Source organism: Myotis daubentonii, chromosome 2 (genome assembly GCF_963259705.1).
Source record: "Myotis daubentonii chromosome 2, mMyoDau2.1, whole genome shotgun sequence".
Taxonomy (NCBI): Eukaryota; Metazoa; Chordata; class Mammalia; order Chiroptera; family Vespertilionidae; genus Myotis; species Myotis daubentonii.
In genome coordinates, this window is record NC_081841.1 from 70,347,924 (window position 1) to 70,368,407 (window position 20,484).

General features: G+C 46.6%; 1 protein-coding gene across 1 annotated transcript; it reads left to right on the top strand.

Moving 5' to 3' along the window:
* The first annotated feature begins 11,335 nt into the window (after nucleotides 1-11,335).
* On the top strand, nucleotides 11,336-17,227 carry LOC132226582 (serine/threonine-protein kinase MARK2-like). Its single transcript, XM_059681162.1, has 2 exons — nucleotides 11,336-12,887; nucleotides 16,995-17,227. Exons 1-2 carry the CDS (start codon nucleotides 11,336-11,338, stop codon nucleotides 17,225-17,227), a joined length of 1,785 nt encoding a protein of 594 aa, XP_059537145.1.
* The last annotated feature ends 3,257 nt before the right edge of the window (nucleotides 17,228-20,484 follow it).

Consider the following 20,484-nt stretch of genomic DNA (forward strand, 5'->3'; position numbering starts at 1 on the left):
TATCTCCAGGCATACAAAGAGGCAGTATGTGTAATCCGTATTGGAGAGAAAAATTAAAAAAGAAACAGATACAGAAATGACAGATATAGACTTAATACACAAAGAAATTAAAGGAGTTATTACAATGATATGCTCAAGAAGATAAAGTATGAGCATTCTAAGAAGACATACTGAAGATATGAAAAAAGACCCAAGTTTCACTACTAGAGATAAAAATTATATTATCTAGGATAGAAAATACAGTGGATGGGATTGACAGCAGATTAGATGAGACAGAAGAGTAGATTAGAGCGTTTAAAGACATAGCAATAGAAATTATCCCAAATAAAACACATGGAGAAAAAAGATAGGAAAACAATGAACAGAGCCTCAGTTTGTTGTGGGACAATGTCAAATGGCCTACTATATATATATACTAGAGTCCCAGTGCATGAAATTCATGTTCTGGGGGTTAGGGGGCGGAGGGGAGAGAGGTCCCTCAGCCCTCCTGGCCTGCGCCCTCTCCCAGTCTGGGAGCCCTAGGGGATGTCTGACTGATGGCTTAGGCCCACTCCCTAAGCCATCAGTTGGACATTTTTAGTGCTGCTATGAGAGGCTCCTGCCACCGCCGCTACACTCACCAGCCATGAGCCTGGCTTCTGGCTGGGTGGCACTCCCCCTGTGGGCTCGGGCTGAAACTGGCTCTCCAACATCCCCCGAGGAGTCCCAGATTGCGAGATGGTGCAGGCCAGTCCGAGGGACACCACCAGTGCACAATCGAGGCCAGGGAGGGATGTGTGAGGTTGGCCAGCCGGGGAGGGACCACAGGAGGTCTCCAGGGTGTGTCCAGCCCCTCTTGCTCAGTCCTGATTGTCAGGACCCCAGCAGCAAGCTAACCTATTGGTCAGAGCATCTTCCCCCTGGTGGTCAGTGCACGTCATAATGACTGGTTGACTGTCTGCCCCCTGGTGGTCAGTGTATGTCATAGCAAGCAGTTGAGTGGCCTTAACATCATTAGCATATTAGGCTTTGATTGTTTGAACAGCCAACCAGACAACCTGACACTTAGCATATTAGGCTTTTATTATATAGGATGTAATTGGATTCTCTGAAGTGTGTGTGTCTGGGGGGGGGGGGGCGTTCAGGGGGGGGGAGAAGTTGAGCAATGAGAAAAAAATATTTAAAGAAATAATATATGTTGCCAGTTTAATGAAAATCATAACAACATATGCAGGAAGGTCAATATACCTAATGTAGGAAAAATGGGAACAAAACCATAATACAGCACCCCATAGACAAAACTGTTTAAAAATGTCAGAAGTCAGACTGTAATAATTGAGTTTCTATTAACATAGAGTTTCAGGGAAGTGCAAATATATGAAACTATATATAATGGAGTGAAGATTTAGCACCATGAAAACTGAGACTTCCAAGAGCATACAGAACTTTTGGTAGTTTATATGTACTAAGCAATTCAGGTTGCTAGTCATAACCAAAATTACTTGTACTGAATCTGGGGAAAAGGTATAAATTCTCATTCATTCATTAATCCACTAACATTCATTCAACAAACAGTTGAGCTCCGGTTTCTGAAAAAGCACATTACAACACATAAGAATGAACAACACTGCCCTGACTGGTTTGGCTCAGTGGATAGAGTGTCAGCCTGTGGACTGAAGGGTTCCAGGTTCGATTCTAGTCAAGGGCATGTACCTTGGTTGCGGGCACATCCCCAGTAGGAGGTGTGCAGGAGGCAGCTGATCGATGTTTCTCTCTAATTGATGTTTCTGACTCTCTATCCTTCTTCCTTCCTCTCTGCAAAAAATCAATAAAATATATTTAAAAAAAAAAAAAGAATGAACAACATGAGCCCTGCCCTCCAAGATCTAATACCTTAGTTACCTTATGATTGCTAGGGCTTAAACAATTTTGCAAATGCTTGACAGACACATATACACATATGTAGGTTTTAGCTGTGTCTTTCTTACTTCCTTATCACATGAAATTACAGCTAATTTAGAAAAATGCTCTTTCCAGAGTTTTCTTTATCTTCTCAATGTGTGAAATCATTTTCTAGGAGCAGGTGGTGGGTGGTAATGCTTGTGGTAAAAACAGTTTTCTGTTCAGTCACCTCTTTGATTCATCATTCCTTATCACTATCACAAATGTTCCCTGAAGCTTCTTATCTAAAATTTTATGACAAGTAAAAATGTAACAGTCATGCAATGGTGCACAAATATTTACAAACAAATATGGAATGAAGGAGCACTCCCCAAGAAAAATGACCTTTGTGTAGGTGTATATGAAAATGAGTGAGCATGTCTCAAATAAAAAGACCTTTAAACAAGTCTCTGTATAGTATAAGAGTAGTCATCACCATAAATCAATAACCTGAAACAGATAACAAAGCAGAAAGTAGCTCATACTTGAAGTACTGAAAATCATGGGACAAGAACCTCAAGGGGGTATATAAGATGATCCAATGCAGTCAAGACAGAAATTGTGAGAATTTTTATTTATATTTATTTTTACATCATTCTTTGGGATATTTTTTGGCATTTTTTGGGGGGAGGGATAAGTTTCATAATGAATATAAAATATGAGTACACTAGTAGATATTTGTTATATAAGTAAGATAGCATATACACATGAGGGAATATAACAATTTTTTAAACTTTGGGTGTATGACCAGAAAACATTTGAAGAGCACAGACATAGTTAAGTTGTTTTAGAATGTCATTATAAACAGAACCCCTTTTTCATAGAAACTTATGTAAGACACCAAAATTAAAAGGTAAGTGTAATATTTATTTTTAAAAATTTAAACAAAAACTATTTTTGACATAAACACTGTTTTTCAATTTCCAAGTTATAATGTCTGAGTTTTACAAAATCAATAAAGAAATGTATGATGCATACATGATTATGAATAGGTGCAGTGTTATCATTATAATTAGTTAGTTACTATTAATAATAGGAAGAGAGCAAAGATGAGGACAAGCATTATAATCATGGTCATCTGGGCAGCTTCACCAGAAAGCTACAGCTTTATGCTCCCCAGGGAACCAACCACGGGCCCATTCCTTACAGATCACTGGGGGAAGGGCTAGAACAAAAGGGGAAATAGGTACATGGCAGTAGAAGTTGGAGTGATGCAGGGGAGGTGCTTGCCTGCCAGTCTAGCCTGGGTTACAATGGACTGACTAGGGGTTGGACCCCCTCAGAAGTGTGCAAAAGCTTTGGTTAAAATGGCCAAAGGAGCTTTCTCTCTCGCTGGCTCTTGTTCACTCTTGCTCGCCCTTGTTCTGTGACCCACACTCGCCTGTGCGCTAGCCCTTTCTCTCTCCATAGCAATGTGGCCTTAAGTAGCCTCATGGCCCAAGGCTGTGCGAACCCCACACACAATGGACTGCGGCTGGGAACAAGCTAAGCTAGCCAGAGGCTGGATTGGACTGGACTTTAATATGAGGCAGAAACGGTGAGCAGTGGCTTTGATTCTGGCCCTGCTGAAGACAAGATTGGACTTCTTCCATGGTGGGACGGACAGAGGTGGGACCTGGGAGTGGCACACCCTTAATTTTACATCATCAGTAAAGCTTTCCATGAAACCCCATCCTCCTGTGGGGGCCTCAGGAAATTCCTTTTCTCATGGCACCCCAAGGACTCCACTTCCACCGATAACAGAAGTATTTCATTAGTTTCAGCTCCTGGATTTATTTCTATGGATATTGCAATGCTCATAGATAAGTCACTATGAATGATCACAGTTGATTAACATCTTATCTTATCCAGAACAGTGCTAAAGTACTTCCTCATTACTACTAGTACTGCTAAGTGGATGTGATACTTTTAATTCAATAGAGGGAGCAGGAGAAACCTTAAGTTCCACATGAAAATGAATCCAGCAGGCTGCACATATTATGAGCATGTGGGGTTCAATGTGTCAAAATTTAGCATATGTACTTATTTTCAAAAAATAATTTAATATGCTTAAAGTATCTGAAAAACAATGTAACAATAAAATATTCGTAGACCTTCTGTTCTAGTGTTCCAAGTAAAACAAAATAATCATTAGCCTGCACGTTTCCTTCCTTCCTTTCTTTCTTCCTTTCTTTCTTTCTTTCTTTCTTTCTTTCTTTCTTTCTTTCTTTCTTTCTTTCTTTCTTTCATTTTTCCTTTTGCTGTAAAGGACATTATAGGGCTGTTTGTCCATGAATTCGTCTATATGCTAGGTAATAGTAGCAATGGTATTTTTATGATATTAATAATCATTCTATGAGTGAGAAAGGGAATATTCCTTAAGGACCATACACTGAACTATTTAGGGGTAAAGAGTCAACATGTCTGCAATTTATTCTCAATGATTCAAAAATTTTAATATATTTTGTTGGCTTCTAAAGCTTAACCATGATGAATTACCTTCTCAAGAAATAGCCATCAGCATTACACTATTCTATTGTATAGGTACACAGTGAGGCTCAATAGGCTGAAGAAAGATTGAGAGTGCCTCCAAAGGAAATGCCAGTTCAGAATGATTGGTTCAAAGCGGGCTGTTGTTCATACAGTATCACATTCACTAAGAAAGGAGATGTGCGTACCTCTAGAGATATATTTGTCAACAAGAGATATATTTGACATACACACACCTTAACGTGCCACTCAATATATTTGCTCTAAATCATTTATAGCTGTCTGTCTGGAATTATCTTTTCTTGTTAGTTTAATGTCTTTAATTACCTTTCTTCACCCATGAGAATGTGAATTTGTGAGATAGGACACACAAAACTACCTCGATAGCTATTTATCTATCATCTATCTAGAAAGGGATAAGGAGAGGGAAAGAGAATGCAAGAGAGAGGAAAGGAGGGAGGGAGAGAGAGAAGAGAGAGAGGATGACAAAGCCAATGTTAAGTATTAATAACAGGGGAAACTAGGTGAAGGGTATATGATAGTACTATTCTTGTCCTTCTTAGGTAGCCTGACATTATTTGTAAATAAAGTTACAAGTGAAGATTGAAATCAATAATCTGGAAGGGAGCTATATAGAATAAGGCTGATATGATTTAAGATTTTGGAGTTTCTCTACTTATACAATGATTTGAGTTATAGTTGGTTCATAGCTCTCATGTTGCCTTGGAGGCTTATTTCATTCTACCTTATAAATAGTCTATTGATAATCTATATCAAATTGCCTGAAAAGTAACAAATATTAAATAAATGTTAAGGTATTTATATTAAATATATTTTCAGAAAAGAAAATAATAATAATGAAAATACCCTACTGATCTCTTTACTAAAATAAATCATGGCAAACTAAAGAACAATTTTAGATAATTTGTCCTTTTTTTACTTTTGAATGAGAGAGACGTTAGGGGCCTTATTGAAGCTTATAATTCAACAAACAAATTGAATAAGATAGCTGTGTAGTGAATACACAAGTGAGGAAGCATGAACCCTGACTTTAAGGAGCTCACAGTCTTCTACAGAAAAGGAAGAATAAATAGAAAAAACTAGGCATTGGCCAATATGTTTTAAAAAATATTTATGGTCAGGGTCATAAGTAGAGTCATAATCACAACTAGGTTTTGCCAATGAGCTATGATTTAAGGGGCTGCTGATAATCTCCAATTGCTCAAAAAAGATTTCACTTCAGTTTATTCCACATTGCCTGAGATAACTACTCTAGAATGCACATGACTTGAAAGAGGTAGATCTCTAAGTCACTTTCTGGTGGAATCCTTCAGGTCTTTTCTCTTTATGATAGTCTAGAAGGGAGTTGAGTATGAAAGTGAAGGTCAATTAAGGGCATGGAATGAAAGAACTGGAGGCAGCCCTGGAATGAGAGGAATACAGAGAATCAGAAAGGGGAGAATAGCTGAGTATACATTGCCTTTACATATGTTGCTTTTGGTAAAACTTGTTTATACAGTGGCTTTAGAATTAAATACTCCAATAATATAAATGTGTACACTTTCTCCGTTGTAGAACTATTCGAAGATAGTCTCTGCATCCAGTCTAAACTACGCGCAAGAAGAGACCATCTGATTTTGTGAAATGTGAACCAAGTGCATCAATTTTTTTTTGAAATTTTAAGCTAAAAATGAAAAAGAATCAAAAGGTGTATTTATAGTTGGATTAAAGAATATTAACAACAGCTTGAAATAGCATCAGAAAAACAAAACAGCTTCTATGCAAGCAACCTGGCTGCACGCAGGACATAGGGAGGGGTGAGTACATTTATACAAAATCAACAACAATGCTTGACAGCTGCAATTTAAGCCATAATGAGTGCCCTGCTCCGAAACCACCATTAGACACCACTCTGTTCTGTCGGTTTGGTACACAGTGGTGCTCAATAGGCCAAGAAAATGACTGTAGACAAAGACTCTTTCATTGGCCAAACTGTAGACAGGTTCCTCTGAGCACTGTTTACTACTAGACTTCGGCCTCGTTCGGTCCTCAGCCTGCCAAGTCCAGTTTGAGCAAGAAGCTTAAATCAGTTTAGAGAGAATCCTCACCCTTGATATGTGATCTCCCTTGATATGTGACCAATGATCTCATCTCCTGTGTTTGACATATTAGTCCTTGGCCTGCCTTCAGCAAGAATCCTGTTAAATAGGTTTAGCAAGAATCCCCTCCCTTTGATGTCTCCTCTTATTAATTTCCATCCACTGACCCCTCATCCTGCTTGTTGGCTATAAATCCCCAGCTGTCTTGGCTATATTTGGAGTTGAGTCTGGTCTTTCTCCTCTATTGCAACAGTCTTGCCTTATATCGAAATACAGTCCTGAATAAAGTCTTCCTCATCACGTTAACAAGTGTCAAAAAAGTTTTTACTTTAACAAGTCCAAAGTAAACACCAGATCAAAAAGGACTGATTAAGAAAAATACCAGGTCACTGTCCAAACAGGCCTGTTCCCTCCAAAAAGATAGCCCATCCTTCAAGAGATATTTCAGTATTTATCAACAGTGTTCATTTAAATGCAAAATATATTGAAAGTGATTATTTCTTTTAATGCATTGGTCCTGACACAATAAGCAAGTTTGGCATAGTTCAGGATTGGCATTGAGGCTAGTGCAGTGAGACCTTACTTGGTAAGGGGGGGGGGGAACTATATTAATGTAAGTAAGGAAAATATTTGTCCACATGGCTTATTTCTCTGCTTACTGTATAAAATTTCAAATACTGATAGAAAAATCAATCTTAACATTCCAGGAAGCTCTCCATTATTCACTAAGCAGTCAGTGAGCACCACTGTATACCAGGCTCGGTTTGTTGAGGCACTGCAGGACATGCAAAGGAAAGGCCGCCTGGAAGAGGCAATACTTTACCTGAACCTGGAGAACAAGAAACAGACAGTGGCATGAAACTTGAACAGATTTGAATCACCCACTGGAATCCGTACAAGTGAGTGGTAAAGACAGCAAAGGTTTCCCTAGGAAATGTACAGAGTTTGCAAAACTGACAAACAAGAGAGTTATGCTTTTCTGTATCAGAGAAATAAACAATCTATGCTGCTGGGAGGAAGACAAGTGGAAATTAATGCCATAAACGAGGTTACTTTTCTCTCAAATTAGAAAAAAATGAATTGAATGTTCATGAAAAACATTTGTCATGCACTGTGGAGGCTGAGCCAACTCTTCGTTTATTCATAATTTCGTGTGCCTGGTAGCAGACGTGTGGTGGCACAGTACTCAGCAGAGGATAAAGCAAGCGATGCCAGGATTCTGCATGCAGTTAGATGGTGAGTTGTGGAGCCCCTTCCCTCCCAGTGCACGTGTGTATAAATAGCTCCTCCTACCTTCCAGACACCATCTGAATGAACGCAGAGGACGGGAATTAAATGACTCCCTCCACGGATACCAAGGCAGAATTGCCAATAAGTAATCTCAACAAAATCATTTTAAAATGCTCTTTGGCATTTAGAAAACTGCCACTGCGGAAAAAGGCATTGACTTCATTGTGACCACAATTGATCGAAATGTCCTTTCATCTCTTAATTCATTGGTTGATTAGAGCATAATGCCAATAAAATTAAGGACATGGGGCTTGATCTTTCTTTAGATCAATTTTGTGGGTGTGTGTTTTATCCTTGGGCATAATACCTTTCCCCTAAAGCCCAATTTTTAAAAAAATCAAGTAAAAATATTTTGGGTTCACCTCCTTTTTCCCCAATTTTCTCTCCATTTGACTTATCTCCTGCAATGCAAAGAACACACACACACACACACACACACACACACACACACACACACACACACACATACTTGGCTTATTTAAAAACAAAAAAACAAAGTATTTGGAATGTAGGGTTATCCAGAGGTTTAAGACTGTCTGTTAACCTAGAAAGAGAATGACACAGCAGAGGTATTGCTGCAATTGCATACATGCAGTTATAACAATGAAAGAAATGGATGGTGAGCTGCTGTAGCACATTCTAAAACTGACCCGCAAACAGGGCAGAAAACTCAACTCCCTGAAAACCTGGATACTGCTGTTAATACTCTTTCAAGTTGTAGTATCCGGCCTCACTGACCATTGTTTCTCTTAGAAACTGGAGAAAGTGATTAGCAGAAAAACTGTCCTGGACCTATCTCTGACCCAGTGGCAGCATTATCAGCTCCCTTCCCCGTATTCCCACAGAGCCCTGTATTTATCTTATGTTAGTATTACTATTTTACACCTCCCACTTATTGTACTTCCCACCTAACTCTCTTTGCTAACCTTGAAGCTTCATCTCCTTCCTTATAGGTCCCACAATGGGACGCAGCAGGAGCAAAGACTGCACTCCCTGGGAGAGAACAGTGCCTGACCCCAGCTATGGGAGGAGGTGGCTGCCTGAGCAGGGGCCAGATCCTTGCCTGGGAGAGGTGAGACCACACAGAGGTCTCAGAGGCCAGAAGGCAAGGCCAGAAGCTCAGAGAGGACCAAGGAGGGCAGGACTAGTCAGAAAGGGGATGCCCTTGCGGTCTTTTAGGACGTGGTTGTGGTATTCAGCGAATGGGCTGTAGTTCAATTGTCTAAGTGGCCAAGTTGGTGGAGGGCTGGGCTCTGTCTGGAGACCAAATCCCATTTGACCCAGCGATCCCACTTCTAGGAACATATCCTAAGAGACCTGAAACACCAATCAGAAAAAAATATATGCAGCCCTATGTTCATAGCAGCACAATTTATAACAGCTAAGATCTGGAAACAGCTCAAGTGCCCATCAGCAGATGAGTGGATAAAAAACCTGTGGTCCATCTACACAATGGAATACTATGGTGCTATGAAAAGAAGGAACTATTACCCTTTGCAACAGCATGGATGGACCTGGAGAGCATTATGCTAAGCAAAATAAGCCAGTCTGAGAAAGAGAATTATCACATTATCTCGCTCATATGTGGAAACTAATGAACAAAATAATCTGATGAACAAAATAGATCCAGAGACATTGAACCATGGAACAGACTGATGAATTTCAGAGGGAAGGTGGGGGTTGGGGTTGGGAGGGGAGAGATTAACCGGAGAACTTATATGCATATATGCATAGCCCATGGACACAGACAATGGTGTGGTGAAGGCTGTGGAGGGGAGGTGTGGGGAGGAGGGGGTCAATGGGAAAAAAACACAAGCAAACAAAAGAAAGTAAAAAGGAATAAAAAGTGAAAACATAAAAAAGCTATATGCTCATTTGGGCACAATCAGAAGCCTATAATTGATGTAGCATATTGAAAAAAATCATTGCCCATTTCTTTCATTTTTTTTTTGAGCTTGAATTCTCCCTTGACAGTTTTACATTAAATGTCTTATCTTTGAGTCTGTATTTACCTTGCTGAAAGAGATCATTATGCTAAGAAAAAATTCTATTCTGTTGATATTATTTAAGTAACTATTAATACAATTTTATAAATAGATATAATTAAGTCAACACTGGCAACTTTCTTTGAAATTTTCTCTTTTCCTTCCCGAGCTTATTGTAATCTCTGACTGTAACTTGTAAACATCTGTCTAGAATTGATGAAACGTCCCCCATTTGGGTCCCAGTCAGCTCAGAAACTATCATGTTTAAGAGCTGAGCATCACTGCAGTAAGGTAAAAATGAACAAACTAAAGTGTTCTAGTGGGAGAAGATCACAGGCTGATAATCCCTCTAAGGAGTCCCTTTATACAAAGCTGAGACTTTAGGAGGGAAGTGTTAAAGGAAATGATTACTTGAATAACATACATGTGATTAAAACACTCAATGTACGGAAAGTAAGGATTTTTCTTAGAAGATGAGTTTGAAATAGAATGTGCCAGAGGCTCCTCCAATGTCCTCAAGCCTGCCTGCTCCCTCTCTGCCTCCATAAAGGGTAGAATTTGCCCCAGCATATTACCCCACCCTTTGCACATCTGCAGACATCCTTTCATCCAGAGAAGCCTTTTGTGTCACCTAGAAATGGATATTTAAAAGGTAAAAACACTTTGCAGCCTTACTGCAGGTCCAACCTTATTGCATCCTTATCAAGTACCAGTGGAAGGACGAATCATCTTCTTTAATCTTTACAGTGAGGCTCCTACCAGCTGGCTTTTCCTCAGTCTCACAAAGCAACCACACACCTGGAAACCCAGACTTCAGCCCTCCTCTGTCCCATGTTATCTGCCCCCAAAGCTGAGTGAGGACCGAACATAACTATTTTTTAAAACGTTTTTATGAATCCCTTTGATTAAACATTTGGCCATATTTTCCTCTGTTACCACAAGCTCTTCTGTTAATCCAGTGAACAAACATTTATTAAACACTTATTTTGTGACCACACACAGTGCTAGATTCAGGGAACACTATAGTCATGCTCTTCCCTTCATGGGAAAGACAGACAGTAAACAAGGCTCAGCCCCACTGTGGTCAGTGCTATGAAGATGACAAATGTGATGGCCTGAGTGAGGCAGGTAGGAATGGATGGATCAGGGATATCTGAACTGAGAAGTGAAGCATGAGAATAAGTCAGATTTTCCTCGTGCACGCATCTTATCACGCTTTATTTTTAATAAAATTTCAATCTAATATCCCACACAAACAAAAGTGTGTGTCCTTTGTTTGTTCCCAAAGTATAAGGGTCATGAGACCAAAAAGTGAGAAAACCACTATGGTTTATCCCCAGCCGTGATTGGTCCATTTCTTGTACTGACTTCATAAGGCACCATTGTGATGTAATTGCTAACCACTCCCCATCCGTGATTGGTCCATTTGTTGCTCTGACCTCATAAGGCGCCACTGTGATGGAATTGCAAACCACTCCTATATAAGGCCCTGTCTGGGCCGAGGATTTCGTCCGTTATAGCCCAGGAAGCTGCTTGCGGTGACCTGTTGGACTTGGACGCCTTAGAGCTGCCATGTCGTCTGACTGGGCAACTTCCTCTTCTGAGGTTTCAACCCCTCCCGTCAACCAGTTGCGCTTCCTTGGTGACTATGTGCTCCAACGAACAATCAGCAAGGGAGCCGGGGCCATGGTGAGCTTGGCCCGGCATGTGCCAACTACCACTGAGGTGGTTATAAAAGGGATTAGTCGGAAGGGCTGTCCTGAGTTCCCTCAAGAAGCCCATTGCCTCCAAACCTTAAATCATCCTAACATCACTTCATTATTTGAAGTAATTGCCACCCAGGACAAGGTTTACTTGGTGATGGAGCACGTGAGGGGAGGGGACCTAGGAGAGTACCTGGAGACCTATGGCCGCATGACGGAGCAAGAAGCGCGCGCTGCGTTCCGGCAGCTGGTGTCTGCGCTCCAGTATTGCCACCACAGGGGCATCGCCCACCGGGACCTGAAGCCCGCCAACATCTTATTAGAGACTAATGGCCTCATGAAACTGGCCGACTTCGGTTTTGCCAAAGAAACGAAGGGCCAAAATCTGAGCACCTTCTGCGGCACCATCTACTACATGGCCCCCGAGATCTTCAAACATCAAGACTACGACGGCTGCAAAGCGGACATCTGGAGCTTGGGGGTGACGTTGTACAAAACGGTGACGGGAAAGTTGCCATTCAAGGGAGCCAACATTGTGAGGCAGAGGGAGAAGATCCTGGCGGGGAAGTTCGAAGTGCCGCACTTCCTGAGCAGGAAAGGTCAAAGTTTTTTAAAACGACTAATTACTGTGGACCCCAACCAGAGGCCGACCATGGAAGAGGTCATGGAGGACCCCTGGCTCAACATGGGCCAGGAGGAGGAGCCGCTGCGGCCCTACATCGAGCCACCCCAGGAGGACTTGGACCCCCGTGTCACAGAAATGATGCTGGACCTGGGCTTCAACCAGGAAGAGATCGAGCATTCAGTGAAGCAGAGGACATTTAATAAAGTGATGGGGACATACAGGATCCTGAGGGAGACCCAGACCAAGATGCCCAGCCGCACCATCCGGGTAAGGCCCTACCCCTCCCTTGAGGCCAGGAGGATTTTCTCCAGCCAGGAGGTGGGTGAGTCATTTGAAGGAAAAACAGAACAACCTTCCAATCCCATAGACAGCCCGGGGTCTAAGGTGACCACTCCCCCACCCAACCTGGTGGAAACCATATCCACCACTCCCCCAGCCGACCCCATTGAGTTCATGACAGCTACCCCCAGCCCAGTCCTGCAGCGCGGCTCTGAGGGCTCCCCCGCCATGCGCAACAGCCGCAGCAGCAGCATTATCAGCAGCCGGGGAGCCCCAGGGGGAGCTGCCCATGATCTGGGCCTCCACACTGGGCAGGCTGAGGAGGAGAGCAATGACCTAGACTACCCGGGGTCGAACGTGACCACTCCCCCAGGCAGCCTGGTGGAAACCATACCCACCACTCCCCCAGCTGACCCCCCTGAGTTCAGGACAGCTACCCCCAGCCCAGTCCTGAAGCGCGGCCGTAGGGGCTCCCCGACCATGCGCAACAAAAGCCACAGGAGCAACATCAGCAGGGGTAGAGCCAGAGGGGGAGCCGCCCATGAACGCGGCCTCCACACTGGGCAGGCTGAGGAGGAGAGCAAAGAAATAGACTGCCCGGGGTCGAACGCAACCACTCCCACAAGCAGCCTGGTGGAATCCATATCCACCACTCCCCCAGCCGGCCCCCCTGAGTTCAGGACAGCTACCCCCAGCCCAGTGCTAAATCTTGGCCCTGTTGGATCCACCACCATGGGCAACAAAAGCCACAGGAGCACAATCAGCAGGGGTAGAGACCAAGGGGAAATTTCCCATGAACGCGGCCTCCACACTGGGCAGGCTGAGGAGGATTCCGAAGACACAGACTGCCCGGGGTCGAACGCGACCACTCCCCCATCCAGCATGGAAGCTATAACCACCACTCCCCCAATCAAATGCTCTGCGTTCAGGACAGATACCCGCAGCCCAGTCTTGAGCACCATCATCACGGGTGGAGCCAAAGGGGGAGCCGCCCATGAAAGCAGTCTCCACAATGGGCAGGGTGATGGGGGCAGCCCAGTCTCTCCCTCTGGACACAGCCAGGGCCGGCCTGGGTGGGTTAGGAGGGCCTGGAGATTCATTTCAAAATGGACTTGCTGTGGGTCACCCAAGAAGAAGAAAGGTTTTAGAAGGACGAAAGTCCAACCCATGTAAAATTAAAAATTTTTGACGGTGAAGGTGAGACAACAGTTACCTCAAAGGTGCAGGTGCGGAGCTCCAGGAAGGCCATGCACGTGATCTGGGAGCTGAGCCACAGGATGGATGTAACCAGCTCGGGGCCAGTGGCACCAGAAATAAAGGCAGTCTGTGCCAGGTGAGAGCACGTGGTGCAGCCAAGGATGGAGGCGTGCGAAGGGCTGAAAGGATGCATCCAAGAGGATCATGACCTTGGCTCACTATCAGCACCAACACCGGGCACAAGGTTCATTGAAGAACACTGCCCAGCAGGCCGAGACACGGAACTTCTCTGCTGCAGTCTGGCTGGCTGTGCTCCAGGCCTCCCCCAACAAAGTCTGAGTGGCCAAGAGCCAGCGATACCCCGACAAAGTCCAGGAGGCAGCGACCCAGCAGTCCCCCGACGTTGTTCAAGAGAAGGCAATCCAGAGGTCCCCCGAAGCTGTTCAAGAGAAGGCGATCCAGAGGTCCCCCGACGTTGTTCAAGAGAAGGCAATCCAGAGGTCCCCCGAGGCTGTTCAAGAGAAGGCGATCCAGAGGTCCCCCGAGGCTGTTCAAGAGAAGGCGATCCAGAGGTCCCCCGACGCTGTTCAAGAGAAGGCGATCCAGAGGTCCCCCGACGCTGTTCAAGAGAAGGCGATCCAGAGGTCCCGAGACGCTGTTCAAGAGAAGGGGATCCAGAGGAACCCAGATGCTGCCCAAAAGAAGGGGACCCAGAGGTCCCGAGATGCTGTTCAAGAGAAGGCGATCCAGAGGAACCCAGACGCTGTTCAGGAGAAGGCGATCCAGAGGTCCCCCGACGCTGTTCAAGAGAAGGCGATCCCGAGGTCCCCCGAAGCTGCCCAATAGAAGGGGACCCAGAGGTCCCGAGACGCTGTTCAAGAGAAGGCGATCCAGAGGTCCCCCGACGCTGCCCAAAAGAAGGGGACCCAGAGGTCCCGAGACGCTGTTCAAGAGAAGGCGATCCAGAGGAACCCAGACGCTGTTCAGGAGAAGGCTATCCAGAGGTCCCCCGATGCTGTTCAAGAGAAGGCGATCCAGAGGTCCCCCGACGCTGCCCAAAAGAAGGGGACCCAGAGGTCCCCAGACGCTGTTCAAGAGAAGGCGATCCAGAGGAACCCAGACGCTGTTCAGGAGAAGGCGATCCAGAGGTCCCCCGACGCTATTCAGGAGAAGGCGATCCAGAGGTCCCCCGATGCTGTTCAAGAGAAGGCGATCCCGAGGTCCCCCAAAGCTGCCCAATAGAAGGGGACCCAGCGGTCCCTCGATGATGTTCATGAGAAGGCGATCCAGAGGTCCCCCGACGCTGTTCAAGAGAAGGCGATCCCGAGGTCCCCGGACGCTGCCCAATAGAAGGGGACCCAGAGGTCCCCCGACGCTGTTCAAGAGAAGGCAATCCAGAGGTCCCCCGAGGATGTTCAAGAGAAGGCGATCCAGAGGTCCCCCGACGCTGTTCAAGAGAAGGCGATCCCGAGGTCCCCCGACGCTGCCCAATAGAAGGGGACCCAGAGGTCCCCCGATGCTGTTCAAGAGAAGGCGATCCCGAGGTCCCCCGACGCTGCCCAATAGAAGGGGACCCAGAGGTCCCCCGATGCTGTTCAAGAGAAGGCGATCCCGAGGTCCCCCGACGCTGTTCATGAGAAGGCGATCCAGAGGTCCCCCGAAGCTGCCCAATAGAAGGGGACCCAGAGGTCCCTCGACGCTGTTCAAGAGAAGGCGATCCAGAGGTCCCCCGACGCTGTTCAGGAGAAGGCGATCCAGAGGTCCCCCGACGCTGTTCAGGAGAAGGCGATCCAGAGGTCCCCCGACGCTGTTCAAGAGAAGGCGATCCAGAGGTCCCCCGAAGCTGTTCAAGAGAAGGCGATCCAGAGGAACCCAGACGCTGTTCATGAGAAGGCGATCCAGAGGTCCCCCGACGCTGTTCATGAGAAGGCGATCCAGAGGTCCCCCGACGCTGTTCAGGAGAAGGCGATCCAGAGGTCCCCCGACGCTGTTCAAGAGAAGGCGATCCCGAGGTCCCCCGAAGCTGCCCAATAGAAGGGGACCCAGAGGTCCCTCGACGCTGTTCAAGAGAAGGCGATCCAGAGGTCCCCCGACGCTGTTCAGGAGAAGGCGATCCAGAGGTCCCCCGACGCTGTTCAGGAGAAGGCGATCCAGAGGTCCCCCGACGCTGTTCAAGAGAAGGCGATCCAGAGGTCCCCCGAAGCTGTTCAAGAGAAGGCGATCCAGAGGAACCCAGACGCTGTTCATGAGAAGGCGATCCAGAGGTCCCCCGACGCTGTTCATGAGAAGGCGATCCAGAGGTCCCCCGACGCTGTTCAGGAGAAGGCGATCCAGAGGTCCCCCGACGCTGTTCAAGAGAAGGCGATCCCGAGGTCCCCCGAAGCTGCCCAATAGAAGGGGACCCAGAGGTCCCGAGACGCTGTTCAAGAGAAGGCGATCCAGAGGTCCCCCGACGCTGCCCAAAAGAAGGGGACCCAGAGGTCCCGAGACGCTGTTCAAGAGAAGGCGATCCAGAGGAACCCAGACGCTGTTCAGGAGAAGGCGATCCAGAGGTCCCCCGACGCTGTTCAGGAGAAGGCGATCCAGAGGTCCCCCGATGCTGTTCAAGAGAAGGCGATCCAGAGGTCCCCCGACGCTGCCCAAAAGAAGGGGACCCAGAGGTCCCCAGACGCTGTTCAAGAGAAGGCGATCCAGAGGAACCCAGACGCTGTTCAGGAGAAGGCGATCCAGAGGTCCCCCGACGCTATTCAGGAGAAGGCGATCCAGAGGTCCCCCGATGCTGTTCAAGAGAAGGCGATCCAGAGGAACCCAGACGCTGTTCAAGAGAAGGCGATCCCGAGGTCCCCCAAAGCTGCCCAATAGAAGGGGACCCAGCGGTCCCTCGATGATGTTCATGAGAAGGCGATCCAGAGGTCCCCCGACGCTGTTCAAGAGAAGGCGATCCCGAGGTCCCCGGACGCTGCCCAATAGAAGGGGACCCAGAGGTCCCCCGACGCTGTTCAAGAGAAGGCAATCCAGAGGTCCCCCGAGGATGTTCAAGAGAAGGCGATCCAGAGGTCCCCCGACGCTGTTCAAGAGAAGGCGATCCCGAGGTCCCCCGACGCTGCCCAATAGAAGGGGACCCAGAGGTCCCCCGATGCTGTTCAAGAGAAGGCGATCCCGAGGTCCCCAGACGCTGTTCATGAGAAGGCGATCCAGAAGTCCCCCGAAGCTGCCCAATAGAAGGGGACCCAGAGGTCCCTCGACGCTGTTCATGAGAAGGCGATCCAGAGGTCCCCCGACGCTGTTCACGAGAAGGCGATCCAGAGGTCCCCCGAAGCTGCCCAATAGAAGGGGACCCGGAGGTCCCCCGACGCTGTTCAAGAGAAGGCGATCCAGAGGTCCCCCGATGCTGTCCAAGAGAATGCGACCCAATGTTCCCCTAAAGCTGTTCAAGAGAAGGTGACCCCGCGGTCCCCTCAGGCTCTCCAAGAGAAGGCGATCCAGTTGTCCGCTGATGCTGTCCAAGAGAAGGGGACCCAGAATTCCTCCGGCGCTGTTCAAGAGAAGGCGATTCAGAGGTCCCCCGACGCTGTCCAAGAGATGGCGACCCAGTGGTCCCCCGACGCTGTCAGGGAGGCGATGACTCAGCGTTCCCCGTCGCTGTTTGGGAGGCAGTGACCCAGCTGTCCCCTGAGGCTGTTTGAGAGGTGGAAACCCAGTGGTTCCCCAGCACAGTCTAGGAGGCAGCGACCCAGAGATCCCCCAATGCTACCCAGAGCCCTGTTCCCCGGTAATGACTGCATTTCAGCGCTTTGGAGTGCAAACCAGGCAAGTTTCAAATGAAAACCCCTCTCTGGAGCCCTATTCTAGGTCCTGCTTCTGCAGCAGAAGCTGGGGTAAGTAAAGGGTGGTGTGGGTGGTTAAAAAAAAAAAAAAAAAAGCATATCCAGGTGGTGTCTTGGTAAGCATCATTTCAAGAATGCCTGCTGAGCTTAGAAGACTGCTTGGCATCCCCTGCTGGTCAAGAGGAGAAGCCGCTCTCTCTGAGAGTCCACTTCTCAGCCCCCACTGAAACTTCAGAGACTGGACTTTTTCATGGGTCCCTTTCCTCCCCTGCTCCTTGGCTCCCATGTTTGTGGGGCTTCTTATTAAAGTATTTGGTTCTCCCAAACTTTCTAATAAACTTGATGATCCAGAAAAAAAAATTATCAATCTTCTTTTCAGAAACTGTTTCTCTACCTTTGTGGATGTTAAACATTTGTGGTGTGGGACTTTCTGAAGTGCTGGGTGGGCTTCTACTAGAAAAGGAGTTGGGAGAGAGGAGGGAAAGGAAGGGGAAGAAACAGGGGGGAAAGGAAAGAGGGAAAGGAAGGGGTAGGAGAGAGAAATACCAGTGTTACCCACATCCTGGGTTACTACTGAGAAGAAAGATGAAATTTGGGTTAACACCTTTCCTCAACTGTAATAGAGTGCTAATAGGGTGTGAAAGAGAAAGAGTGAGGTGCAAAGGAACAGTGATGATGGAGAAGGTGAGAGGAGTGGGAAGGGGTGAACTCTCAACCCATTGTTCACAATGGTGGTGACACTGATAAAAACGTGTTTAAGAGCCCTGCTGTGTCATCTGCTCCCAACTCCTTTGGGAAGTCCTTCAAATTCCTATTTGATAACACTGAAGAAACACCCCCTCTAAATCAGACAGACCAAAGAATCCAGGCTTTTTATTCCCCATGACAAGATGAAGAAGGCTAAGCATAATCAGACAGGGTGAACATTCATCCTAGGTTTTCTCCAAACATTTCTGACTTGAGATATTCTGTCCTATTGATCCCATAAGCACACATAAGCCTTTTCAGTTCATGTGCCCAGACTGTTGGTTAGACAATAAACTGGTGATAGGAATGCTCAGGGACATGAATGATTCCAAAACACTTTTAGTTCATTGGTCCTGTGCTCCAGATCATGTCAATCCTCTTCCTGGAACTTTCCAGGGACTTGCATTGGGTCCAGAAGAAAATCTAAAATCCTTGCCATACTCCTCAAGCCCCTATAGAATCCGATCCTTACCTCCTCTCCCCTTGATTCACCACCTTCCAGTCCCATTGGCCCGCTTTCTTTTCTGTGAGCATGCTGAGTTTATTCCTTTCTCAGAGCCTTGGCCTTTGTTCTTACCCCTGTCGAGAATGTGTTTTACATCAAGTTTTCATGGGCTTCTTCTCCTGGTTCAGATCTTGACTAAAACTCCCATTTTCTCTGGATGTCACCCCTAATAATCCTGCCTAAACTAGCACTACCCCCAACCCCAATACCTTCTTGGGCATGGCCCTTTTAAATCACCTTCATGGCATTTACTATCCTATATAATAAAAGCCTAATATGCTAAGTGGCGGGTCATCCGGTAATTTGTTCAACCAATCAAAATGTAATGTGTTAGCCAAAACCGGTTTGGCTCAGTGGATAGAGCGTCAGCCTGCGGACTGAAAGGTCCCAGGTTCGATTCCGGTCAAGGGTATCTACCTGGGTTGTGGGCACATCCCCAGTGGAAGATGTGCAGGAGGCAGCGGATCGATGTTTCTCTCTCATCAATGTTTCTAACTATCTCTCTCCCTTCCTCTCTGTAAAAAATCAATAAAATATATATTTTTTTAAAAAAGTAATATGTTAATGATATGATAAGGCCACTCAACCACTCACTATGACACGCACTGACCACCAGGGGGAGACAGTTGACCTGTCAACCAGGTCTCAATGACAAGCACTGACCATCAGGGGGCAGATGCTCGGACCAGTAGGTGAGCTTGCTGCGGGGGTCTGGCTGATTGCCACTGAGCAAGACAGGCCAGACATGCCCTGGAGCCCTCCTGCAGTCCCTCTCCAGCTGGTCAACCTCCCGTGTCCCTCTCCAGCCCCAATCATGCATCAGTGGGGTCCCTTGGCCTAGCCTGCGCCCTCTTGCAATCCAGAACCCCTCAGGGGACGTTGAAGAGCTGGCTTTGGCCAGATGCCACAGGCATAAAAGGCTAATATGCAAATAGACTGAGCAGTGAACAACTAACTGGTCATTATAATGTTCACTGACTACCAGGGGACAGGCGCTCAACACAGGAGCTGCCCCCTGGAGGTCAGTGTGCTCCCACAGTGCGAGCGCCTCTCAGCCAAAAGCCGGACTCACAGCTAGAGAGCCCAGCAGCAGTGGCTGGAGCCTCTCCCGCCTCCACGGCAGCACTAAGGATTGCCAGCGTAGACACGTTCCCCATGGGTCCCTCTACAGGCAGTTAGCCACCCCCCAAGAGCTCCCGGACTGCAAGAGGGCGCTGGCAAGGCTGAGGGACCCCCCCTCCCACAAGAGTGCATGACTTTTGTGCACCAGACCTCTAGCGATCTATAAGCATCTTATTTACGTATTTGATTATCTTTTTTCCCCATTGGAGTATAAGCTACAGGAGGCTTAGTCTGTCTCTGACTCACTCCTACAAAAGCATCCAGCACAAATAGATTCCCAAAAAACAATAGGTATCCAAAAAATATTTACATGATAAATGACTAAATAAAGGTATGTCTCATCTCCTTTGTAGTTAAACACAGTGTACGGCACACCACAGGCCTTAGAAATGGGGAGGAGTACCAGTCACTGAACCCGGGAAGATTACTAGCAAGCCTTTTTGTTTTCATCAGAAAATGAAGGTTACTCTTACATATCACTAGATTAGAAATGCACTTCAGTAAAAAATAAGCCCTGATTCACTTAGGCTTCACATGGTACTGCTTTTTTTCCTAAAAAGGCAAGTTTTTCCTTAAGTACAAGGAAAGACCCTTCTGGACTCCCAGGAGCAGGGATCTCCAGCAGTGACATCCTTGGATGTAAGGGGGATAATATTAATACTACTAGAGACCTGGTGCATGAAATTCATGCACTGGAGTGGGGGGGGGGAGGGCGA

Excerpts from the sequence above, each read along its gene's own strand:
- LOC132226582 (XM_059681162.1), top strand. The coding sequence starts at position 11,336 with ATGTCGTCTGACTGGGCAACTTCCTCTTCTGAGGTTTCAACCCCTCCC. Across the intron at positions 12,888-16,994 it reads CAGGAGCAACATCAGCAGGG|CTGTTCAAGAGAAGGTGACC; the intron begins GTAGAGCCAGAG and ends GTTCCCCTAAAG.